Below are 27,587 nucleotides of genomic sequence, written 5' to 3'. Positions count from 1 at the left end.
AATTAACTTATAATTAGCAGTAAGTAGAAAATAGCAGTTAGGATTACAGCGTTAATGACAGTCTTGAATTAGCATCCTTGGTTCTGCTATGTACTAGCTGGATGACCGAGGGTCATTATAGAACTTGTCTGAGTGTGTTTCCGTATGTGGAAAATGTGTTACACATGTGGGATTGAAATTAAGGTAGGAAGAAAAAACATATATTCAATGTATATGGGGAATCAGAAGAAATTACAAAATTCTAATCCTATCTAATAATAGACAAATATGCAAATTGACCATACCTCCGACACACCCACAAGCCACGCCCACAAGCCACACCCACCATCCAATCAGAGCGAGTATGCAAATTAACCCAAACCAAGATGGCTACAGCCACAGAGAGCAAGGTTTCCTAGGTAACAGAGGAAGCCAAGCTTTCTGCCAGCCGTTGCAGGCCTAAGCCTCCACTCAAGCTACAAAGTTTCAGTTATAGAAGGTAAACAAATTCAAACAAATGGCGGCAGAATGGAGCTTGAGAGAGCAGGCCAGGGTTGCCGCCAGCAACAGGGGAAGCAAAGCTTTCCGCACACCCTGGCTGGGCCCACCCGCTTAAGGCAACAAAGTTTCAATTATAACCCCAACAGAAATGGCTGCAGGCCTCGGAGGGAGCCCCAGGCTTGGCTCTGTTCCAGGCTACAAAGTTTCAATTGTAGAAGGAAAATAAATTCCAGATACCAGGGCCTCCACTTGCGTTGCCAGGGGGCGTGGCCCGCCTGCAAACCACCACAGGCCCCTCACTCAGGCCGCCCCACGCTCCAAGGGAACCCCACCCTGATCAGGGACACCCTTCAGGGCAAACCAGCTGGCCCCCACCCCTGTACCAGGCCTCTATCCTATCTAATAAAAGAGTACTATGCAGATTGATCATCACTGCAACACACAATATAGCTGCCCCCATGTGGTCAAAGATCCTGCCCCCATGTGGACACAAGATGGCCACCACAAGATGGCCAGTAGGAGAGGGCAGTTGGGAGGCACCCGGCCTGCAAGGGAGGGCAGTTGGAGGTGATCAACACTGCAGGAGAGGGCAGTTAGGGGTAACCAGGCCGGCAGAGGAGGGAAGTTGGGGGCAAACAGGCTGGCAGCAGAGTGGTTAGGGGGTGATCAGGCTGGCAGGCAGAAGCGGTTAGGGGCAATCAGGAAGGCAGGCAGGCAAGCAGTTGGGAGCCAGCAGTCCTGGATTGTGAGAGGGATGTCCGACTGCCCGTTTAGGGATCGGGCCTAAACGGGCAGTCGGACATATCTTGAGGGGTCCCAGATTGGAGAGGGTACAGGCTGGGCTGAGGGACAACCCCCCTCCGTGCACGAATTTCGTGCACCAGGCCTCTAGTGTTTTACATATAAGAACAGCAAAACTCACCTTCATATACTTTAGGTTCCACAGTACCATGATTTTTCAAGTTTTAAATTTATGAATAAGAACAAAATGATAAAAATTAACAGAATTAAAATTGATACCTGAAGAATCTGGTCTCCAGCAAGGAGCCTTCCATCTCTGGCAATTATCCCATCCCGATAGACTTCCTGGATAACAATGTTAATCAGTGGTGTTTCATTGCCACCCACAATGCTAATTCCTAACTGAATGTAAGGATTAGATCGGTGAATTTCAATTGTGGTGATTTCACCTTCTGGTAAACTAGGTGGCTGTTGTGTGGCTGCGAAGTTAAAAATGAGAAAGAAAAAAGAAAGAAAATAAATGTTTTATATTTTGATGTTCTTCAGGTAAATAAGTCATCTTATGTTAACATATGATTAATAACTAACAATACCACTGGATAAGAAAAAGATAGTGACAAAAAATATCTGTATGTTAATATTATCTAAACATTTCCTCTTCCGAAGGTGATCAGTATATAACCAACAAATAGCTACCATGTATCAGATCACTAGGGAAGACACAATGATCTGATAAAGAAATATTGAAAGACAGTCATCTTTTCCTAACTGGTAAGAGAAAGTCTGAACCATTAACAACTGTGAACATGCAAGGCAGTTTAAGGAAAAGACTAACTCTGTGGTATGTAATCACCATAGATGCTGGGAGAGTAATCACAGCTGTAAGAGAGCTGTAAGAGGTGAGTGTTGAGCCTTGGGAGATGAAAAAAGTTACAGCTGTGGCAGGGAAAATTGGAAATGTTTAGTAAAATTTGAAAATTTTAAGGGAAAATCATATTTAAAAGTAAATACCAAGGGCCAACTACAAGATATGCCCAATATCTAGGACTACAGGCTTTCTGTTTGATCCTAGTGGGTTGTACAGTCAGATTAGTGGCTGACAGCAGAGTGCAGTAGTCACAAGTGTGGCTTTGGAGACAGATATCCAGCCATTTCCTGGCAGTATGAGCTTGACCAATTAATCTCTCAAGACTTAATTTTCTCACCATTAAAAAAAATAAACCCCATAATATTGTAACAAGCACTTAATCAGTTAATTTATATGAAGTGCTTGGCCCAGGGCCTGACACAGAGTAAGCACTTAATCCAAGGTACTATTTTTGTCATTCTTGATGTTACTGATTTTTTAGTCAAGAAGCAACAAAGTCTGAACACAGGAGCAAACAAGAAGAAGCTGTTAATGACTAGCAAATTCATGAACTATAACAGAAGAGGGTGGGGGCATCTTCCTCCAGGGTAAAGGTCACGTTCTGTTTCTAAAATGCCAATTGTTTGAATTATAGACTTGGGTGATTCCACCCTATCTCAATAAAATCATTTTTTTTAAGAGGAAAAAAATGCACGTTGGAAAATCGGAGGGAGAAGTAGGAAGGAAGCAAATGTCTGATTTGAAAACATAGAAAAGAAAGAGGTGGCTAGCACATACTATCAGCAATGGTGCTCTCCTCGAAGGCAGGGTTGTCCAGGCCAGGCTCCTCAGTCCACACAGGAAGAGAGGCCGAGGTCAAGTTCCGTTCGGCAGGCACTGTGCCTGTCCCTGAGCAGTCCGTTTCGGGTGGAGAGGTGCCTGGGAGATCTATTATAGTGGTTCCATTTTCATTCTCAATCTCTGTCTGAGTTTTACTGGTTTTCCTTCTCTCTAGGGCAACTCTCTGATGAGAAGCTCCAGGACATCTAGAAAGAGAATATCAGGTGGTTTCCAGATTATTTGAAAGGAGAAAAAATGTGATTAATGGCTCGTACCACAACGAAAGAATGGCAGTGGCTTCTATTGCACAAAGCACCTAGAGGTACCCATAAGGATACATAATTCCACTTGAAGTAAGTTCTTACCACTTCACATAGCGAATTTAAAACAAGGCATCAGCATAAACAATGGTTTGGTATATATCTCAAAGAATGTTTCAATAAAAATTTGGGCATATATTAGTACCAGAGACATACACACCAGTATAGTATACAGCAGTGATGGGCAACCTTTTGAGCTTGGTGTGTCAAACTTCACCAAAAAACTGAGCATAACTAGGGTAGTGTGTCACTTTGAGGAAAAAACATTATTTCGCAAATGTTTCATTCTCAGGAGCAGCAAATGTTTCATCCTCGGCATGCGGCCCCCTTAGCGGCCGCGTGTCATCAGAAATGGCTACGCGTGTCATAGGTTCGCCATCACTGGTATACAGTATAGTTGTCTCAATACTGCAAGACTTATTCTGAAATTCTGAGTATAACCCTTTCTACAGGTTTACTGCCTGGACTGGACCGGACTGGAAATCATATTCTTCTTCGTCAATAAGCCCTTAAGTGCTTAGACCTTAATGCCCATATGCCTGACTCTGCACTCTCATTGCCGATGTCAAACATTTACTCATTAATGATAGAAAAACACTGAAGGTTTACAATTTGTAGGAAAACACAGCAAAGGCCCAAATAACTTTATAATAGACATGGAAGGAAATAAAGAAAACATATCTCCTAGTTTGTAAAATTAGAATTGCAATAGTGGAATTACAGTTATGCTAAGTTAAACATATATTCCAAGTACTTGGGAAACTTACATAAGCACTAAGAAATAAGAACTATTAACTTGTTTGATTTTATTTATTTAAGCAAACAAAAGGGCACAAAGGTGCTTGTTTAAACATTTAAATAAAGTTTTACACAGATATTAGAAGTGTCTTTTCCATCATGTACTGGAGAACATGACTAATACCCAGTTTGAAGGGTGGGAGAAGGAAAGGGGATTAGTGGAGAGCTAGATGCACATCCCTACAGCCCAACATGACTCAGACACCATGTTGGGGTAAGCAGGCACACAATTTTATGTCTAGGGTTGTAGATCTTCATTCAATGACAATATTGTTTAAAAATGTAGCATTTTGATAAAAATTAAGTATAGGATTAAATTAAATTAAAATGGAAAGCTATCTCTTAAGTATAACAAAAATAAATTTTCCCTCATGAACTAAAGATTTAAGTCCTGGATTTCAAGTTCTTGAAAAGAATCATTAAGAAGTTTTTACTCAACTTTCTCCCACTAGTTATTTTCTCTTCCCCTCATTAAGAAGATGACTGACTTTCCTTACTGCACTGCTGTGCAGCACTCTAGGGAATGTTCCTACAAGGACTTGACAAATAAGTTTAAAAACTGTATCACTGAAAAACTATTTTTGTAAGTAGGTTTAATTAGAAATGCATTTAAAAAATACTTACTTCAATAAAAAATTGAGACAAAACTGCATCATAAAAAATATTTGTGACTAAACAAATAAATATTTAAGTTCCAAAATGTATATCATACACAAATATATACATGGGCAATAGCTAGTCTTCAATGAAAAACATGGACTAGGAAAGGGAAATACAAATAGAATGTGAACACTGGGAATTAGCCTAGGGAACACAAAAAAACTCCTACAAACTAAATATCTACAAAGCCTATCTTATTGTTGTTAAAAATGCAAAATTAATTTTAAAAAGAAAATCTAAAGTTGTTAGAGAGGTCAAGTATACTTAAATTCCCAATGGGGCAGCAAATTGCTAATAGGAACTAAATAAAAATACTTTAAAATATCATGTGAAAATACAAAAGAGTGATCTTAGCCAGCACTGGAGAAAGCTACAGAAAGAACCTTTGAGAATACCCATCCCATATAATAAAAGCCTAATATGCAAATTGACTGAACAGCAGAACAACCAGTTGCTATGATGCGCACTGACCACCAGGGGGCAGACACTCAACACAGGAGCTGCCCCCAACCCGCAGGCCCCAGGCCGGCCAAGGCGGGTGCCAGTGGAGGCCCCCCTGATCACCCCACTGGTCACCCTGCAGAGGGAGGTGACTGGCAGCAGCAGTGGGGAGATCGGAGGGCAGTGCCAGTCAGTGAGTGGGCTGGGGGGCTCCTGCAGAGGGAGGTGACCGATGGTGGCGGCGGGGCGATCGGGGCGTGGGGCTGGCTGGTGAGTGGGCCAGTGCTGCCCCCCTATTGACCCCAGGGTGGGTGCCAGCAGGGGCCCCTGATCGCCCCACCAGTCGCCCCACAGAGGGAGGTGACCAGTGGCGGTGGCGGGGGATGGGGCTGATGAGAAGGCAGCGCCAGGCTGGTCAAGGCAGGTGCCAGTGGGGACCCCCAATTGCCCTGCCAGTTACCCCACAGATCGGCCTTGATTGCTGGCCAGGCCTAGGGACCCTACCCGTGCACAAATTCCGAGCACCGGCCCTCTAGTCTATATACTAAAGAGGTAATATGCAAATTGTCCATTACGGCATCACAGTAATGACCATTCAACAGGCAGCACATGCAGCAGGGGGACTTGTGTGAGGCTCGCTTCCCTGCCCCAGGCGCTGGGCCGGGGAATGAGGCTCTGTCCCCCGCCCGGTGCCGGAGTCCTCTTTGTCTCCCGGGTGCCTGCGCCCAACAAACACCCCCATGACACTCTGCCTGGGGATGCCACCAACCCCCTGCCTGAGTTGGGGGGGAGCCGAGGGGTGACACCCAGACAACAGAAGGCCGGCTCTCGGGACGCGGTCGGCAGACACCAACCGGGGGGTGCGAGCACTGGTGGTGACTCCCGGGAGGGGTTGCACATGCAAGTTGAGAGGGTGTGAAGGAAGGGCCTGGTGCAACAACAGAGAGTGGACATCAAGGTAAGGCACCGGACCTGGATGGGCCACCTGGTAAACAACGCGGGGACCCCACCGCCACAGACACACAGGGCAGCCCCACAACGCCTGGGACACTGGTCGATCCTCCCAAGCGCACAACCTCGAAGCCTCCTCCTGCTGCGTGGACCCGGCCCTGCCACTGTGGAGACCACAGGCGACCCTCACACCACAGGGAAGCTGCTGTGGCTTTCTCCAGCCGTCCATCCATTCATCTGCCTGGTTCGACCCGGATGGGGGCTCGCATCCTGGGCAGAACGCCCCCTGAGGACAAGCCGGGCCCCAACTGTGCCTGCACAAGCACGTCTGTTGCCTGCGAATTCGGGACAGGAGCGGACAGAGAGCCGCTCGAGGCGTGGGAGCGGGCACTCCGGGGGATGAGAAAGGCCTCCGTACTCCGCCCCCCACCCCCGCTTTATTCATTTATTTATTTTTAAGTATTATTTATTTATTTATTTATTTATTTATTTATTTATTTTTATATTTTATTGATTTTTTTACAGAGTAGAAGAGAGAGGGATAGAGAGTTAGAAACATCGATCAGCTGCCTCTTGCACACCCCCTACTGGGGATGTGCCCGCAACCAAGGTACATGCCCTTGACCGGAATCGAACCTGGGACCCTTGAGTCCACAGGCCGACGCTCTATCTACTGAGCCAAACCGGTTTCGGCACCCTCCCCCGCTCCCGCTTTAGCATGCAACAGGAGAAAAGCCTTGCGTGCGCACATAACGCAGTGGTCCCCAACTTGGAGCGGGGAGGCGCAGGCCACGGTAGGCAAGACACAGCTGCATTGTTGCTCGGCCCCTCAAAGCTGGTGGGAGAGGGGCCCGAGTGCCCAAATGAGGATATCCCCCGAGGGCTCCCGGATTGGAGAGGGTGCAGGTCGGGCTGAGGGGACCCCCCCCCCCGGCCGTGCACAAATTTCATGCACCGGGCCTCTAGTATTGAAATAAGATAGAACAGATGAGTAGACTGAGAAAGAACAACTAGACAAGAGGAGACAATGAGAGCAAGACTTCAAGTAATCAAGGGAGACAAGAGTGTCACCAAAGAAAATGTGGCCAATAACGCAAATGCCACATAAGGGACAAATAAGATAAAGACCAAAAAGCATTAGTTTAAGTATTGAAAAAATCATGGTGACCCCAGAAAGAACACTTTTGATGCTGAAGGCAAAAACCCAAACTATAATGCCAGCATTTCTGTTACCTTAATACAAGTATCTACAAAAACGTTACACTAAGAATTACAGGGCTTAAGTGAGTAAGAGAATTGAGAAAGACCATGCAAAACCTCTACATCTGGGAATTGGAATGGCTGCTAATGGGGATGAGATTTCTTTTTGGAGTGTTGAAAATGGTCTAAAAATGTGATTGTAATGATGACTGCATACTTCCATGAACATACTAAAAACTACTAAAGTGTACACTTTAAAAATAGATTGACTTTTATGGTATGTGAAATATATCTCAATAAACTGCCCCCGCCTCCCCCCCCCCCAAAAAAAAAGACTAGATCAGAGCAGGTTTGGCCAGAGAAAAGCCCAGACCAGACAGACAACTCAGAGCCATCATTCCTAAAGTTTGCAAATACTTGAAACTGAAAGAAAATGAGGAAAAACCAACATTTGTAAAGTATCTAATATGTACCAAGCACGTGTAAAAACCTTTACATACAGAATTTTAGTGAATCCTCACAATCACTCTATTATCCCAATTTTACAAAATGGGAAACTTGAAAGTCAACTAAGGCACCATCACATCGCTGTTAAATTGCAGAACCAAAGTCAAAACACACTCAGATCTGATTTCAAAGATGTTTCCTCTTTCCACTTTGTCATACTAAATTCATGCTTATGGAGTTCTTTCTCTAGGCCTTATAAATTGAGTTTGTTCCAGAAACTTGTACCTAGAAACACAATTATAGAATGTAAGAATGAGAAAGGCCTCGGAAATCATTAAAAAAAATACCAAAATCACAAACAACAACAAAAACCCAAGCATCTTATTAAATGGAGTATTTAATAATACAATACAAAACGCAACTGGCATTAGGGGACATAACTTGGATTATTCAAGCAGGTAATTCAGTGTAGCAGAAGTCTAGTATAGGAGATATTACAAATAAATAAAAACAACAGAAACAAAATATATGCAACATTTAACTTCTCAGACAATGCAAATGGAAGTGGACCTCTGAGACGGCAGTCTGCCCTTCAAAGAGGCAATGGAGGCAGTATGAATTGCTAGGCTGTACTTTCCCTGGGAGGGCGCTCTATTGCAGGTTTGCTTTTTAAATTTTTAAAATAAAATCAAAAAGCTCTTACAGCAACCAGAGCCAAACTGAGGGACTTTTTCTCTTTCTGCTGAAGGTTATACTTCCATTCCCATTAGTCTGGCTCTTCTTATGGAGAAAAAATTACATAAAACTTATGATATAGTTGCATCATTCCCTGATATAACTATGATTCACATTGGGAAATATACAGTGTAACAGAATACACTATCTTATTAGTAGTAGTATTAGTGTCAGGGGTGGGGCAGCTGTAATAGAAGTAAAATAAAACAATGCATGGTTAGAAGTAAAATAAAACACAGTACAATGACAAGTACTTAATGAAACTCAAATAATATGAGCATCTTAGAAACAAGAAAAATGAGCCCGGACTGTGTGGCTCAGTGGTTGAGCATCAACTGATGAACCAAGAAGTCACAGTTCGATTCCTGGTCAGGGCACATGCCGGGTTGTGGGCTCGGGCCCCACCGTGGGGTCTGTAGGAGGCAGCTGATCAATGATTGTCTCTCATCATTGATGTTTCTATCTCTCTCTCCCTTTGCCTCTCTGAAATCAATACAAATATATTAAAAAAAAGAAAAATGATAAAAATAGTTATGGATTAAAATATGCAAAAATAAATTCAAGTGATGTCAGTGAAAATGGTAGGTTAAGGGTACCTGAAAAGCCTCTCCTTCATAAAGCAATGCGAACACTGGCAAACACTGTTAGACCCAACTATTTCTGAGTTCTTGAAATTAGCCAAAGTTTGGTAGCAAGCCAAAGTGCATTTACCAGTATTCAAGAAAAATGTCTAAATTTCAGTACCAATAGTGAGCTCTATGGCATTTGAACATGCCCTGTTCTCGTCCCCATCTCCTTAGCTCCACAGAAGCCTGGAAAAACAATTGTCCATAATCACAGTTTGGCAGCCATTGGAAGGGTAAACTGGCATGCTTTCAAAGCCCCATTTCTAGAGAATTGTCATTAATTGACCTGTTGGTTCCCTGAAACACCCCACTCACAAGGATGTCTTTTAACTAACCTGACTTGGAGCTCACCCAGTAAAATCAACCTTTACACTGGGGGCATTCATTGGGGGGAAAAATCAGAGGCAACTGTTTAAGATTGTGGCTGCCTGAGGTGGGCAAAAAAGGCTAATCAAAAGTGTTATTGTTGTTTTTTAAAACTAGGGATAGAAATTTCCATAGGGGTTCTGACATGTCCAGGCTGTGTGCATGCATCTGAAATAACTGAGAAGGCACTAAGCTCTCACTTCCGGCTAATATTGATATTTTGTGAAAACCAGCAATGAAGGCTAAGGAGGAATTGTCTATTGCCTGAGTGTTGAAGATGTGACCCACCATGAACACAGAGTCCCCCAGAAATACTGGGAAATTTATTGGTTACAGGCATTTAAGGAATTACCTGTCTGACCATTAGCTGGCCATAAGCTGAGCAAAGATTTTGCAGAATTGGTTTAGAAATGTCACTGGACAAACAGACAACAAACAGCAAAAACAAGTCCTGAAAAAGGATGAAAATCTGATTTCCAGAGTTTCTATATTACATTATTTAAAATGTCGAGTGTTCAATAAAAATTTTAAAAACATCCAAAGAAACAAATGAGTATGGCCCACACACAGGAAAAATAGCAGTCAACAGAAACTGTCCCCAGACATTTGCCTTATCACTAGACAATGACTTAAATAAAATATTACAAAAGTGTTCAATGAACAAAGGAACCATGTCTAAAAACCCAAGGAAAATATCAGATTGTTTTACCAAATAAAAATATCAATACAGAAATATAAGTTATAATAAAAACCAAAGAGAAATTCTGTATTTAAAAAATGAATAAATGAAATGAAGAACTCACAGCAGATTTGAACAGGCAGAAGAAAGAATTGGTGAACTTGAAGTTAGGTCATTTGAGATTACCAGTCTGAGGAATAGAAAGAAGAAATAAATAAAAGAATGGATAGAGTCTCAAGAACCCGTGAGACACTATAAAAAAATATTAGATATGTACAATGGGAGTGCCACAAAAAGTCAGAAAGAAAGGGGCAGAAAGAATATTTAAACACAAAATGACCAAAATCTTCCCAAGTATGATGAATCTTGAAAGCAGCAAGAGAGAAATATCTCATTACATATTAGTGACCCTCAATAAGATTGGCAGCTGATTTCAGAAACCATGGAAATCAGAAGGCATGGATGACATATTCAAACTGTTAAAAAGAAAAAAAACACAAAACAACAAAATCACAAGACTCTCAACCAAGGCGTCTATATCCAGCAAAACTATCCTTCAAAAACAGGAGAACTGAAGACATTCCCAGATACTAGCAAACAAAAACAAAGATTTTGTTACTAGCAGATCTGCCATACAAGAAATACTAATCTTTCTGATTGATATGAAAGGTATTTAGACAGCAACACAATCCACATGAAGAAATAAATAACACTGACACTGAGGAAAATCACTTAGATAAATATGAAAACAGCATAAACATATTTTTATAGTTCTTTTTTTGTTATATCTGGTTTAAAAGACAACCACAAAAAAATAATTTTAATTCTGTTTTGATAGGTATATAATGCATAAAGATGTAATTTGTATAACCATAACAGTACAAAGGCAGGAGGAAGGAATGGAGCTATATATGAGTTTTTATATACCAGTGAAATTAAATTAGTATTAATCTGAACTAGATTGTTATAAATTACAATGTTAATTGTAATCCCTAGCACAAACGCTAAGAAAACAAAACAAAAAAATATATATCTGGCCGCTGTTGCTCAGTTGGTTGGAGCATTGCTCCATATACCAAAAGGTCCGGCGGGTTTGATTCCCAGGCAGGACATATACCTAAGTTGTGAGTTTGATCCCTGGTGGTGGTGGTGGTGGGGGGGAGCGGGGGGATGCAGGAGGCAACTGATCAGTGTTTTATCTCGCACATCCATGTTTCTCTCTCTCTCTCTCTGGAATAAATTTAAAAACGTATATATATGAACAGAAATGACAAAAGAATTAAAATGACATACTAGAAAATATTTAACATAAGAGGGAAAAACTGGAGGAATAGATAAACAAATAGAAATGAGATATAGAAACAAGTAGCAAAGTGGCAGACATAAATCTTACCTTATCAGTAATTATATCAAATATAAACAAATTAAACACTCAAATGAAAAGTCAGTGATTGGCAGAACAGATTAAAAAGAAAACATGATCAACTATATACTGACTACAAGAGACACACATCAGATTCAAAGACACAAATAGGTAAAAATTAAAAGGAGAAACAAAGATACACCATGCAAATAGTATCAATGATGAGAGAGAATCATTGGCTGCATCCTGCACACCCCCTACTGGGTATTGAGCCCACAACCTGGGCATGTGCCCTTGACTGGAATTAAACTCGGGACTCTTCAGTCCACAGGTCTACGTTCTATCCACTGAACCAAATCGGCGAGGGAGCAAACAGTATCTTAAAGAGGACTATGTGGGTATACTAATTTCAGACACGATAGACTTTAAGACAAAAATTATTTCTAGTGAAAAGAACATTTTATTAAGTTATGACAATTATAAACATAACTACAACGTATCCCCAAATACATGAAGCAAAAATTATAGAATTGCCCGGCTGGCGTGGCTTGGTGGTTGAGCGTCTACCTATGAACCAGGAGGTCCTGGTTCGATTCCTGGTCGCAGCCTGGGTTGTGGACTCGATCTCCACTAGGGGGTGTGTAGGAGGCAGCCAATCAATGGTTCTCTCTCATCATTGATGTTTTTATCTCCCTCCCTCTCTCTTCCTCTCTGAAATCAATAAAATATATATTTTAAAAAATTATAGAATTAAAATAAATAATTCAACAATAGTAATTTAAGATTTCAGTACCCTACTTTCAATAATAGATACAACAACTAGGTATAAAAACATGAAAAAATAGACTAACCTAATAGATATCTATAGAACACTTCACCCATCAATAGCGGAATACACATTCTTCTGGAGTAGACAAGAAGCATTTTCCAGGATAGACCATGTGCTAGTCCATAAAAAAAGAGCCTCAATAAAATTGAAAGGATTGAGTTGTACATAGCATGTTCTCCAATCACAATTAATTCAAAATGGATCAAAGACCGAAATATAAGAGCTATAACTAAAAAAGTCTTAGTGTAGATCTCCGTGACCTTGCAGTAGGCAATGATTTCTTAGATGTGACACCAAAACCAAGCAAACAAAGAAAAAAAATAAACTGAACTTCATAAAAATTAAACGTGTTTGTCCTTGAAAGGACATAGGAAAGTGAAAAGACAATTGATAGAATGTGAAAAAATATTTAAAAACTGTGTATGTAATAAGGTTCTATAACCAGAATATACATAAAATGCTAAAAACTGACAAAAACACAATCCATTATAAAAATGGACTAATAATTTTGAACATTTGTTCATGTGCTTATTGGCCATTCAAATATCATCCTTGAAGAAATATCTATTCAGATCCTTTGTCCACTTAAAATTGAATGACTTGAGCCCTGGACAATTATCGAGTGTTGGCCCAAGCATCGAAGAGTCATGTATTCCATTCCAGGTCAAAGGTATGTACCTGGGTTGTAGGTTTGATATCCAGCCCCCAGGCAAGGCGTGTGCAGGAGTCAACCAAACAATGTGTCTCTCTCACATCAATGTTTCTTTCTCTCTCTTTCTCCCCCAACCCTTCCCACTCTCTTTAGAAATCAATGGAAAATATATCCTTAAGTGAAGATAAACAAAAAACAAAACAAACAAAAAAACTGAATGACTTGAGTTTTTATTAACTACTAGAGGCCTGGTGCATGAAATTCGTGCATGGGGGGGTGTGTCCCTCAGCCCAGCCTGCACCCTCTCCAATCTGGGACCCCTCGAGGGATGTCCAACTGCCTGTTTAGGCCCGAAACGGGCAGTTGGACATCCCTCTCACAATCCAGGACTGCTGGCTCCCAACTGCTCGCCTGCCTGTCTTCCTGATTGCCCCTAACCACTTCTGCCTGCCAGCTTGATCACCCCCTAACCACTCCCCTGCCAGCCTGATTGCTGCCTAACTGCTCTCCTGCCAGCCTGTTTGCTCCTAACTGCCCTCCCCTGGAGGCCTGGTCCCCCCCAACTGCTCTCCCCTGTAGGCCTGGGTCCCTCCCAACTGCCCTGCCCTGCTGGCCTGATCGCCCACAACTGCCCTCCTCTGCTGGCCATCTTGTGTCCGCATGGGGGCAGCAATCTTGTGCGTTGGAGTGATGGTCAATTTGCATATTACTCTTTTATTAGATAGGATAGAGGCCTGTTGCACGGGTGGGGCCAGCTGGTTTGCCCCGAAGGGTGTCCCAGATCAGGTTGGGGGTTACCTTGGGGCGTGGGGTGGCCTGGACGAGGGGCCTGTGGTGGTTTGCAAGCTGGGCACACCTCCCGGCGACCCCAGTGGAGGCCATGGGATCTGGGATTTATTTATCTTCTATAATTGAAACTTTGTAGCCTTTAGCAGAGGCCAGGGCGGTAGGAAAGCTTAGCTTCCTCCATCGCCGGGGAAACCCAAGCCTCATGCTCACTCTGTGGCCACAGCCATTTTTGTTGGGATTTATTTATCTTCTATAATTGAAACTTTATAGCCTTGAGTGGAGGCCACGGCAGGCCAGGAAGCTTGGCTTCCTCCATTGCCAGGGGCAACTCAAGCCTCCTGCTCTCTCCAGCTCCGTGGCTGCCGCCATTTTTGTTGGGATTTATTTATCTTCTATAATTGAAACTTTGTAGCCTTGAGTGGAGTTCAGGGCAGGCCAGGGTGGGTGGAAAGCTTGGCTTCCTCCATCACCGGGGAAACCCAAGCCTCCTGCTCACTCTGTGGCCACAGCCATTTTTGTTAGGATTTATTTATCTTCTATAATTGAAACTCTGTAGCCTTGAGAGGAGGCAGGGCAGGCCAGGCAGAAAGCTTGGCTTCCTCCATTGCCAGGGAAACCCAAGCCTCCTGCTTGCTCCGTGGCCACAGCCATCTTGGTTGGGTTAATTTGCATACTCGCTCCTGACTGGCTAGTGGGTGTGGCTTGTGGGTGTAGCAGAGGTATGATCAATTTGCATATTACTCTCTTATTAGATAGGATAAGAACTCTATATAGCCTGGATACTAGACTCTTACCAGATACATGATTTGAACATATGTATATCTGTTTTTTACATTATATATGAGAAATGAATGTTGGTAAGAATGTGCCAAACTAACCCTAGCTGGTTTGGTTCAGTGGATAGAGCTTCGGCCTGAGATTGAAGGGTCAAGGACACATGCCTGGGTTAGGGGCTTGATCCCCAGTGAGGGGCGTGCAGGATGCAGCCAATCAATGATTCTCTCTCATCATTAATGTTTTCTATTTCTCTCCCTCTCCCTTCCTCTCTGAAATCAATAAAAAAATATTTTTAAAAATGTGCAAACTCAAACTTCCCTTCAAGCTAAAATGTGAATGTAAAAGAGCAATCTTGCCTCAGCCTATCCTGACCCATGAAGACTTCAAAACCATTAGATGAAACCTGGCTATTGTGGCTCAGTAGATTGGCTCAGTAGATAGAGCATTGGCTCACACACTGAAGGGTCCCTGGTTGGGTTCCCGGTCAAGGGCATGTACTTGGGTTGCAGGTTCATCTCTGGTCCCAGTGGAGGCACGTGCGGGCCGGCAACCAATTGATGTGTGTCTCTCACATTGATGTTTCTCTCTCTCTCTCTCCCCATCCCTACTTCCCTTGCACTCTCTCTAAAAATATCAATGGGTAAGGATTAACAAAACACAATCAAAAACACCATTTGATGATCTAGGCAAGGTCTCAGCATGGAAAAAGACTTCTTTAAAGGTTTTCTCTATAGTGTACATACTTTTTACCAGAATGTAAAATTGTTATGTTTTTTAAAGAGGAAAATAAAGTGGTCCTGAACCTTGTCATAAACTAGGGCAAATGCTCAATTTAACAACAAAAAAATAATATTTACAATTCCCATAAGCTTTACATGTTAAATTATTGAGGGTGAGGCAGGAATGAGGGGTAGAGCAGGGGAGGAGGGATGTTTTAAAGTTGATGGTGTTTGGCAGAATTTCACAAAGTAACTACTAAAATGTAATATGCTTAGTACAATATACAGAATATTTCTTAAATGTTTTAAGTCTCCTTTCAAAGATGTGTACTTTTTCATGTCTTAAAATTCTTCATTGTTTTACTAACATACAATCTGTTAATTACTAGTAATTTTATTTAAAAACACATTCATCTTTCATAAATATTTTTAGTTGTAGCTGAAAAGTCAGTGGGCCAAATCCTAAAAATTCAAGGACAAAGACATCATAACTTTTATACAATGAATCATTTGCTGGTGATAAAATTCTATGCATATTCCATTGAGTTTTAGAGAGTAGAAGAGAGTGGGGGGGGGCAGTTATATACATACATATATATATACTAGAGGCCCAGTGCACGAAATTCGTGCACGGAGGGGGGTTGTCCCTCAGCCCAGCCTGTACCCTCTCCAATCTGGGACCCCTCAAGGGATGTCCGACTGCCTGTTTAGGCCCGATCCCTGGGATTGGGCCTAAACGGGCAGTCGGACATCCCTCTCACAATCCAGGACTGCTGGCTTCCAACTGCTTGCCTGCCTGCCTTCCTGATTGCCCCTAACCGCTTCTGCCTGCCAGCCTGATCACCCCCTAACCACTCTGCTGCCAGCCTGTTTGCCCCCAACTTCCCTCCTCTGCCGGTCTGGTTACCCCTAACTGCCCTCTCCTGCAGGGTTGATCACCTCCAACTGCCCTCCCTTGCAGGTCTGGTCCTTCTCAACTGCCCTCCCTTGCAGGCCGGGTGCCTCCCAACTGCCCTCTCCTGCTGGCCATCTTGTGGTGGCCATCTTGTGTCCACATGGGGGCAGGATCTTTGACCACATGGGGCAGCTATATTGTGTGCTGCAGTGATGATCAATCTGCATAGTACTCTTTTATTAGATAGGATAGAGGCCTGGAACAGGGGTGGGGGCCAGCTGGTTTGCCCAGAAGGGTGTCCCTGATCAGGGTGGGGTTCCTTTGGGGCGTGGGGCGGCCTGAGCGAGGGGCCTGTGTGGTTTGCAGGCGGGCCACGCCCCCTGGCGATGCAAGCAGAGGCTCTGGTATCTGGAATTTATTTTCCTTCTACAATTGAAACTTTGTAGCCTGGAGCAGAGCCAAGCCTGGGGTTCCCTCCGAGGCTGGTAGCCATTTGTGTTGGGGTATAATTGAAACTTTGTTGCCTTAAGTGGGTGGGCCCGACCAGGGTGTGTGGAAAGCTTTGCTTCCCCTGTTGCCGGCGGCAACCCTGGCCTGCTCTCTCAAGCTCCATTCTGCCGCCATTTGTTTGAATTTGTTTACCTTCTATAATTGAAACTTTGTAGCTTGAGTGGAGGCTTAGGCCTGGCAATGGCAGGCAGAAAGCTTGGCTTCCTCTGTTACCTAGGAAGCCTTGCTCTCTGTGACTGTAGCCATCTTGGTTTGGGTTAATTTGCATACTCGCTCTGATTGGGTGGTGGGCGTGGCTTGTGGGCGTGGCTTATGGGTGTGTCGGAGGTATGGTCAATTTGCATATTTGTCTATTATTAGATTAGATATTTAGAAAGAGAGAGTGTGTGTGAAACAATGTGAGAGAGAAACATCAATTGGTTGCCTCCCGCACTCACCCTGACCAGGGGCTGGGGATTGAACCTGCAACCCAGGTACGTGCCCTTGACCAGGAATTGAACCCATGACCCTTTGGTGCATGGGACAACATAGCAGTAGAGAACATGATTCAACCTGTGGAAAAGTCAGCATGGCATATTAGAATGATAAAGAAGAATATGGAAGTTTAAGTCTAACTATATTATTAACTAGCACTATATATTTGTGACTCAGTTTCCCAATTTGTAAAGTGAGATTAATCTCTTTAAATTCTATGATTTTATGTATGAATGTAATGACAAGCTACTCTATGCCAGATTTATACTATTTCTAAATCTACTATAGAAGGTTTATAGTTTTGAGAACATGAAACAGTTTATTCTTGCATTATTTATTAACTAGAGGCCCAGTGCACACATTTGTGCATGGGTGGGGTCCGGCTGGCCCGGCCCCAATCAGGGTGGATTGGGGCCAGGCCTGTTGGGAGGAGGAGACAGTGGGAGGTTGGCCGGCTGGCCCACCTTGATTGGGGCTCATCAGGGCTGGGCCAGCTGAGGGGAGGAGCCATGGGCAATTGGCCAGAAGGCCCTGCCCTGATTGGGGTGGGGGAGGGCCGATCTGGGGTGGGGCCAGGTAAGGGAAGGGGCTGGAGGAGGTTGGCTGGCCGACCCAGCCCCCTATTGGGGTAGAGAGGGGCAATCAGGGGTAGGGCCGGCCAGGGTGGGGGCTGCAGGCCGATCAGGGTGGTGGGGGCCCATAGGGGGTGTGGCTGGCCGGGGGGAAGGGCCGTGGGGGGGTTGGCCAGCTGGCCCCACCCCCGACTGGGCCAGTTTGCTGGCCACAGTGGGCGTCATAGCGACTGGTTGTTCCAGTTGTTATGGTGTTCTGGTCACTGGCTTTTTATATATATAGGTTATTGTATTATTTTCCATACAAACAACCGTAAACCTACTTTTGCCCCACCCTGTATTGTACTCAATTGTTTTCACATAACTTAAAATTGCTGCAGCTTTACACTACACAAATGACTTAAATTTGAAATTTAGAAATGAGTACATTTCTTTCTGTCACTTTATGTGATTCTACCTACTCAAGACATGAGATGTATTTTATTTCTTCCTAAGGGTATAAATAATTTTAAAGATCAAGAATTTTACCAAAGTCAAATTATAAATCTCACTAAATAGTCAGCTAACTAAATTACCTAACCTTTTAAAAAGTTTTTATTAGGATAAAAATAAAACCTAAGTGTTTTAAAATTTCCAAACCCTAGTTCTTATTCAGAATAGTCCCTAAATGCAGAATCTTTTTAAAAATAATCCTCACCCAAGGATATGTTTATTGACTTTTAGAGAGAGAGGAAGTGGGAAGGCGGAGAGAGAAACATCGATCAGTTGCTTACTATATGTGCCCTGACATTTTCCATGTTACAACAAATCTATCATTTTTATTGGCTGCATAATATCCCATTGAATTGATGTACTACTGTATTTTTAACTCTTCCTCTACTGTTAATTAGATTGAGTCCAATTTACTGAACTATGCACAATGTGACAATGAACATCCTTATATACAATCTTTCCATTTTTTGGATTATTTTCTTAGAATAATAATATGGATAAAAGGATATTTACAATTATAGTTTTCTAAATGTCTTGCAAAAGAGTATATCATTATATCCTGCTACCCATGTGAATATAGCACCTTCATATTTTACCAGCAAAAATATTAATAGGTATAAAATGGTACTTCCTCAGCAAGTTTTTATATTCATGTTTTTTTATAAATACTGATATTCCATACAACTTAGTCATTTATTGTATCTTTTGTATTTTATTTGTTCATTTACTTATTGATGCCTTGGTATATTTTTAATCAATTTTTTGAACAGCCATTTTATAAAACCTAGAGTCACCTTTTCTTTCTTTCATATTTTTTACTTACCTGTTTTTAAGATGTGCCTCCAGATCACAGCGCTGCATTACATCTTGGCACACTGAAGAAAAAGGACATGCAACTATTAATTTGTCCAGAAGTTTATGAACTAGAATACTAGACTTCTTACACAACTTAAAGTGAAGTCTTTTTCGGTCCAATGGACAGAAATCTTTCTCTTGTAAGAAGTTTCTGAGGCACTTGCAGCAGAATGTGTGTCCACAGGGGGTGTCTAATGGCTGCAATAGAGGCTGAAGGCAAATATGGCAGACCAGGTCATCATCCACTTCATTCTGGTAATTATACAAGTGATTTTCTCTTGTCCAGTGCTGCTGACCACATTCAAAACACAGAGGATTGAAGGACGAGGAGGTGTGTTCCACCAATACCATCTCTTCACTTGTTGTTCCCATTTTGAGTCAACTGAAGCAGTTTCTGTATCTTCATACATTAGATTTCTACTTCCATTTCAGGTCTGGTTTCCTTTAACAGATAGTGATGTATTTGACTAAAACCAACCGTTTCTAGATTAACAAAACAAACAAAGAAAAAGTAATTAATATCCATCAAGAGAGACTAAAAGTATTAATATAATATTACCAGTTAACTTCTTTTTTAGTAAAATATTAAAATTTAGGTCATGTTGGACTTAGAGTAAAGATGGCGAAGTAGAATGTCAACTGTAATTGAAAAATATTATAAATTTTCAAAAATATTAAAAAGAAATCACAGTAAAATTTAGAACAGGTAACAAATTAGTCATGAAACATAAAAATGAAATTAATTTGCTAGTTGGGTAAGAATGAATTACACTGCCAAGTTCTCAATAAAAAAAAAAAAATTGTCATTAAAAGCAAAGATGTCATCTACACTAATAAAAGAGAAAATGCTAATTGACCGTACCTTCGCTATGCCCACAGCCAATCAGAGCGAGCATGCAAATTAACCCAACAAAGATGGTGGTTAATTTGCATACGCAGGTGCTGAGTGGCCTGGGTCCTGGGAACATCCTCCGGACCCAGGCTGCTCCTAGCCTGTAGGCGCGTGTTTAGGCCCTGAGTGGCAGGGGTCCCAGAATGCTCCCTGGCCACTCGGAGCCTGAGTGCAGCCGCTTGCGAATGCTCCAGCACCAAGAGGCGGTTTGGGCCCATGCCCCCAGCCTGGGGTCTCAGGCCGGCAGCCGCGCGAGGACCCATGCGGCGATTGGGCCCCCGGCCCAGCCTGGGGTCTCAGGCTGGCAGCAGCGTGCAGACCCATGCGGCGATCGCAGCCTGGGGTCTCAGGCTGGCAGTGGCACATGGACCCATGCAGCACTCCCCTCCTGGCCCAGCCTGGGTTCTCAGCCACTGAGTCACACCAGCCAGGCAGATATGGAGGAATCTTAAATGTTTCTTTTTTTATATATATTTTATTGATGTTTCACAGAGAGGAAGGGAAAGGGATAGAGAGCTAGAAACATCTATGAGAGAGAAATATCGATCAGCTGCCTCTGCACAGTCCCCACTGGGTATGTGCCCCCAACCAAGGTACATGGCCTTGACTGGAATCGAACCTGGGTCCCTTGAGTCTGCAGGCCGTTGCTCTATCCACTGAGCAAAACCAGTTAGGGCTGTCCAATATGTTAAAGAAAAAACCCTATCTAATAAAGAGGGAATATGCATGGGAGGGCATTTGGGGGTGACTGGGCTGTCAGGGGAGAGCAGTTGGGGACGATCAGGCCAGCAGGAGAGCAGTTAGGCGTCAATCAGGCTGGCAGGGGAGGGGTTAGGGGGTGATCATGCTGGCAGGCAGAAGCAGTTAGGGCCAATCAGGCAGGCAGGAGAGCAGTTGGGAGCCACCAGTCCAGGATTGTGAGAGGGATGTCCGACTGCCTGTTTAGGCCCGGCAGTCGGACATCCCTCGAGGGGTCCCAGATTGGAGAGGGTGCAGGTTGGGCTGAGGGACACACATCCCCGTGCATGAATTTCGTGCACCGGGCCTCTAGTATACTATATATGATGTGGCATAAGCAACAATCAATTTGTTTTATTTACTAACTGAAATCCACAACTACCTCACTGCTCAATGATTGTTTCAAAGCCCATTAATCTACAGAGTATGTAATGTAACTTGAGGTATACTACGTAATACATTTGCACTGGCAATCCCAATCATGGTTCTTTGCTTCTGACTGATTTATGCATTTATAAGACTACATCAAAGATTGCATCTCTGAAATGTAGTTTCAAAGATAATTCAGTGTATGTTTAAAAAATGGCCTTTGCTCCACACTATGTCTGGGGAGAAATGAATTTCAAAATATGTAAGATTTGAATATTCTCTTTATATATAACATAGATTAAACAAAGGTAAATCTTCATAGCATATATAAACTATGCAACCTTCATAAAATACAATGCTATTTAATGCCATTAAAAAAAAATCCCTGCTGTAATTCAATTAAACAGATAAGACATGTTATAAATTTAAATTCCACCTCATATTATTCAATTATTCCATTTGTCCTGGCTTGCTCAGAGCAGCAGCAGTGTGTGTGTGTGTATTTATATGTGTGCGTGCACGCACATGCATTCCCTCCAACACAATACTCTTAAAACAGCCTACCCCAATTTTGTGTAGGCTCCCCTTAGGTAAAGTTTCCAGATTCCTGCCGCTGGAGCACCAGGGGTTAAAAAGTCAACTCTAAAGGCAGCAGCTGTTTCTATTCATTTTTCTGTACATATTTACAGTGTCTAGTACGTGCCAAACATTGGACAAGGGCAGAGAGGTAGGGAGAGGACAGTTAAGCAAACCCACTATTAAAATTCAATGTAATAAGTACTCTGAGAAAGTTATGCACAGGATGCTATATTGATATAGAGAAAGGGGAGGAGAACTGGCATCTAATTTAGTTTAGCTTTGAGGCTGCAAATACTTTCAAAAGAAGAAAAAATACAGACTGCTGGGTTGTGACAGGAAGCATTAACCCAAGAGAAGAAATGGACAAGGGCATCTCAATGCTAAGTCACAGGAGCTTGAGAATGCACATACATTCAGGGAATATGGAGCAGATCAAGACCTCTGAGGCAAAGAACATGTACTTGGGGCAGAGTAATTATAAGACTCAGCGTCCCTGCTCCAAGAACAAAAAGAGTAGGACACCAAGTTAAGGACTCTAGCATTTGTTTCAGTAATAAAATTCTCCTCCAACCATCCTACCTAATAATAGACTAATATGCAAATTGACCATACCTCCGACACACCCACAAGCCATGCCCAGAAGCCACGCCCACCATCCAATCAGAGTGAGTATGCAAATTAACCCAAACCAAGATGGCTACAGCCACAGAGAGCAAGGTTTCCTAGGTAACAGAGGAAGCCAAGCTTTCCGCCTGCCCTTGCCAGGCCTAAGCCTCCACTCAACCTACAAAGTTTCAATTATAGAAGGTAAACAAATTCAAACAAATGGCGGCAGAATGGAGCTTGAGAGAGCAGGCCAGGGTTGCCGCCAGCAACAGGGGAAGCAAAGCTTTCTGCACACCCTGGCCGGGCCCACCCACTTAAGGCAACAAAGTTTCAATTATAACCCCAACAGAAATGGCTGCTGGCCTTGGAGGGAGCCCCAGGCTTGGCTCCGCTCCAGGCTACAAAGTTTCAATTGTAGAAGGAAAATAAATTCCAGATACCAGGGCCACTGCTTTGGTTGCCAGGGGGCGTGGCCAGCCTGCAAACCACCACAGGCCCCTCGCTCAGGCCGCCCCACACCCCAAGGGAACCCCACCCTGATCTGGGACACCCTTCAGGGCAAAGGGAACCCCCACCTGATCTGGGACACCCTTCAGGACACCCCCCACCCCTGTACCAGGCCTCTATCCTATCTAATAAAAGAGTAATATACAGATTGATCATCACTGCAACACACAATATAGCTGCCCCCATGTGGTGAAAGATCCTGCCCCCATGTGGAAACAAGATGGCCACCACAAGATGGCCAGCAGGAGAGGGCAGTTGGGAGGCACCCAGCCTGCAAGGGAGGGCAGTTGAGAAGGACCAGGCCTGCAGGAGAGGGCAGTTAGGGGTGACCAGGCCAGCAGAGGAGGGAAGTTGGGGGCAAACAGGCTGGCAGCAGAGTGGTTAGGGGGTGATCAGGCTGGCAGGCAGAAGCGGTTAGGGGCAATCAGGAAGGCAGTCAGGCAAGCAGTTGGGAGCCAGCAGTCCTGGATTCTGAGAGGGATGTCCGAGTGCCTGTTTAGCCCCGATCCTAGGGATCGGGGCTAAACTGGCACTCGGACATCCCTTGAGGGGTCCCATATTGGAGAGGGTACAGGCTGGGCTGAGGGACAACCCCCCTCTGTGCACGAATTTCGTGCACCGGGCCTCTAGTCTATACTAATAAAAGGGTAATAAGCTAATTAGACTGGGTTGACCAGACATCTTCCTGACATCTGACTTCCTTCCGGACAAAGCCACGGTGGCGGGGGCCAAGGCAGAGTTGGTTAGGGGCGATCAGGCCGGTAGAGGAGCAAGCAGTTAGGGGTGATCAGGCCAGTGGGGGAGCAAGCAGTTAAAGGAGAGATCAGGCCAGCGTGGGGGAGCAAGCAGTTAGGGGCGAGATCAGGCCAGTGCGGGGGAGCAACCAGTTAGGGGCATGATCAGGCTGGCACGGGGGAGCAAGCAGTTAGGGGCGCGATCAGGCCCGCAGGGGAGAGCAGTTAGGGGGTGATTGCGTCAGCAGGGGAGGGCAGTTGGGGGCGATCGAGCCGGCAGGGGAGGGCAGTTGGGGGCGATCGAGCCGGCAGGGGAGGGCAGTTGGGGGCGATTGGGCTGGCAGGGGAAGGCAGTTGGGGGCGATTGGGCTGGCAGAGGAGGGCAGTTGGGGGCAATCGGGCCAGCTGGGGAGGGCAGTTGGAGGCGATCAGGCTGGCAGGCAGAGGCGGTTAGGGGCGATCGGGCAGGCAGGCAGAGGCGGTTAGGGGTGATCAGGCAGGCAGGCAGGCGAGTGAGCGAGCTGTCCCAGATTGCGAGAGGGATGTCCCCCAAAGGGTCCCAGATTGCAAGAGGGTGCAGACCGGGCTGAGGGACTCCCCTCTCCCTTGTGCACGAATTTCGTGCACTGGGCCTCTAGTGTACATATATTTCGCTATTTTACTTATCTGACATATTTATTAGAAAAACAGCATTAACATTTTAACAGATTTATTAAGAATTGCCATGAATTATGAAGGGGTGGGACAGGGTTCAGATGGGATGGCTGACATCAGATAAATTGCATGTTTTTTAAAAACTACTTAATATCTATATATATATAAACCTAAGTGACCGAACTATCAAATGACCAGTCGACCAGTTGCTATGTGCGCTCTGACCACCAGAAGGAAGATGCTCAATGCAGGAGCTGACCCCTGCTGGTCAGTGCACTCCCACAGCCAACCTCCCGCGGCCAGCCAACCTCCCGCAGCCCCTCCCCACAGCCGGCTGCCTGATTACCATCCAGGCAGAGGGACCCCACCCATGCATGAATTCGTGCACCGGGCCTCTAGTAATATCAATAAGAGCAGCCTGTGATCTAAACTCCTACCAGTGACAACATGAAGAGAGCAAACACTCCTTGTATTTTATAACCCATGAGACTTCTTCTTTACCATCTGAGCATTGTTAACTTTTTAAACGTCAGTACAAAGTATGTGAGATTAAGGACAGAAATATCATTTATCTCAGGCAGACTATTGCTTCAACCCAGGTATTTAACACAGAAGGTTTACAGACATTTGTTTTCTACTTAATTAGCAAGAAACTTCATATATCCTTTGCTCTTCTTTGTTTATGACAGTGGTTATTCTAATTTTTCTTTTCCTCAAGAAAATATACTGTGATTCTAGCCTCCCACATAATGACTAAGAAAGCATTTCTCTTAAGACTATTATGTTTTAGCTATTTTCTAAGTCTCTAAATAATTTAGTTATTTGATTAGTTCCATTTTATCACAAAATATTTTCAAAAGGAAAAAGAATATGGTCCCATTTGTAATATCGAATAACAACTGCATGATCTCCAACCCTGAAATACCTCTTTTACCCCAAAATAAACATTAAATGAAAAATTATCATGGGTAGATCGCTAACATGTGCATATGAATATTGATTCAAGGCTTGCGAGACCATATAGCATAAGTAGTTTAGCACATACCCCGGTGGCTCAGCCAGTCTCTGAGGATTTAAATCATCCCTCTGTCACTTACTAGCTTTGTGACCTTACTAAATTTGTTTCTTTCTCATCTGTGAAATGGGAGAAATAATAAATATGTATGTGTGTGCTCAACACATAATAGGTACTATATAAGTGTTAGCTATTGTTACTCTTATTAAAGATAAAGAAACAAAAGTTTAGATAGATTTTCATTTGCCCCAAGTCATCTATATACAGTAGGTCCTCGGGTTACATCAGAGATCCATTCCTACGGCGCGATGTAACATGATTTTTGCCGTAAGTTGGAACCCACCTACATAAGCACCTATGTCACTCACATGGAGCACATACACAGCAGTAATGAAGTGAAAGAGGAAAAAAAATTTAAAGAAAGATAACAATTCTTGACCTTTACTTGTGGTAAATAAATAATAAAAAACATAAAGCACATATGTACATACTTGAAATGATGGAACATTTTTTTAATAAATAAATGGGAGATGGTGACATAACCATGAAACGATGTACGTTGAGTCCGATGTAACCCGAGGACTGCCTGTATATAAAAGCCTATGTGACCATCCAACCAGCCAGTAGCTATGATGCGCACTGACCACCAGGGGGCAGACACTCAATGCAGGAGTGGAAACCACAGGCATGAAAACATGGAACAGACTGATGAATCTCAGAGAGAATGGGGGAGGGGGGAGGGCAGGAAGAGATTAACCAAAGATCTTATATGCATACTAGAGGCCCGGTGCACAGACTTGTGCACCGGTGGGGTCCCTCGGCCTGGACTGTGGGGATCGGGCCAAAACCAACTCTCCGACATCCCCCGAGGGGACCCTGGATTGCGAGAGGGCGCAGTCCAGGCCGAGGGACCCCATCGGTGCACAAATCCGTGCACCAGACCTTTAGGAAAATTTATAATTACTTAGTAAGAGAAAAGGAAGATAAATCCAGTCCTTTCTTGCTTCAAAATAACCCAATAGTAAATTAAGTAATTATAGGAACAAGGTAAGGTATTTTATGAAAGCCTGAGTGTGTGAGTTTTGTTAAGGACAAAAGTAGCCTGACCCTGGTTTTCCAATCCCCAGTCTCACCCCTCTATTCCCAATCCAGGCATATACTTTTATTTCCACTTTGTGTGCAAGACCACAGTAATACCTTATACTACTTCTCACACTTTAGTCCCTCTTTAAGAGCTGGACATGGCACAGGGGAGAAACTCAATAAATGCTGAATGACCAAGTGTGTGACGATATGCTTGCTCTCTCGGTAAATTTAGGTGACCAGAAATATATCCATGTAAATAGAAGGATTTGACCATGTTTGTATAATTTTGATTTCAGATATTCTATATGCACAATTAAAAATATTAAAATTAAGATAAGTAAATAATAGGCTGAAATCTTTTCCAAAATATAAAATGTAACCTAGTGTGCATCGAAGTGTCAGAGATGAAAGAAGATTACTAAAATGTATATGAAAATCTTCCTCCTGTCAGAGTCTGGGGCATGCCACGGGACCCAGAGTCAAGTCCTCGCCCACCTGCAGTGCCTCAAAATCACGAGAGATCCAGACCCGGCCGGCCCGACCCTTGTCAAGCCCCACTGGGCAGGGGGTGCAGCCTCAGGTCCCCCAGCCCGGTGCCGGGGCATGCAGCCTGAGGTCCCCGGGCCTGGCACTGGGGTGGGGGGGGTGCAGCCTGAGGTACCCTGGCCCAGTGCCGGGGTGGGGGGCACAGCCTCAGGGCCCTGTCAAGCCCTTCCAGGTGGGGGGTGCAGCCTCAGGTCCCCCGGCCCGGCGCCGCCATTTTTGTGACTGTGTGATGGTCAATTTGCATATTCCCTCTTTATTAGATAGGATTCTTGACATGACAATGCAATTAATTTAATTAATTAAATATTAAACTATCCATTTGTTAATGAAATAAACTCATCACATTTTTATGAAAACATAACTTTTTTCAAAATAAAAAATAGAAGAGAGGTATTGTTTTATATTTTTGCAAATCTGAAGTCTCAAATCTGTTTTTGTTTTCAATCTGTTGTGAGATCACATGTCAGGTACCCTCTAAAAAACTCTACTCATGAGAGAATGAGAGTAAAACGGCAGATAACACCTTAGGAAAACAGTTTTGATTTTGTGGATCCAATGAAAGATTATAGGGGGTCCCGAGTCACACTTTGAGAACAACTGGTACAGAAAACTAAGAAATAACGAAAAAAATAAAAAAAAAGAAAGAAAGAAATAACGAAAAAACCAACACTACTTTAAAAAAAACAAAATTGAAAAAGGCAAACTATTGAGATGAACCCACAATGGAAGAGTCTGTCTTTCCTGGAGTAAAGTTCTCTCCCCAGAGTCTTTCCTATGGGAAGAAGCATGTCTGGATATTTAGC

The 27,587-nt window shown here is 43.6% G+C and overlaps 1 protein-coding gene across 2 annotated transcripts in view; it reads right to left on the bottom strand.

The window, feature by feature from the left end:
* The window catches only part of LNX2 (ligand of numb-protein X 2), a 76,995-nt gene that overhangs the window by 18,754 nt on the left and 30,654 nt on the right, over positions 1-27,587 (bottom strand). For both annotated transcript variants that reach the window (XM_008153377.3, XM_054718738.1), the window contains exons 2-4: positions 19,027-19,541; positions 2,867-3,114; positions 1,501-1,700 (exon numbers count right to left, since the gene is read on the bottom strand). In XM_008153377.3, coding sequence (XP_008151599.2) covers positions 1,501-1,700; positions 2,867-3,114; positions 19,027-19,430 — 852 coding nt within the window. In that variant the 5' untranslated portion in view covers positions 19,431-19,541. The remainder of the gene's footprint in view (positions 1-1,500; positions 1,701-2,866; positions 3,115-19,026; positions 19,542-27,587) is intronic.

Source organism: Eptesicus fuscus, chromosome 7 (genome assembly GCF_027574615.1).
Source record: "Eptesicus fuscus isolate TK198812 chromosome 7, DD_ASM_mEF_20220401, whole genome shotgun sequence".
Lineage (NCBI taxonomy): Eukaryota > Metazoa > Chordata > Mammalia > Chiroptera > Vespertilionidae > Eptesicus > Eptesicus fuscus.
This window is presented reverse-complemented; position numbering and strand designations above follow the sequence as displayed.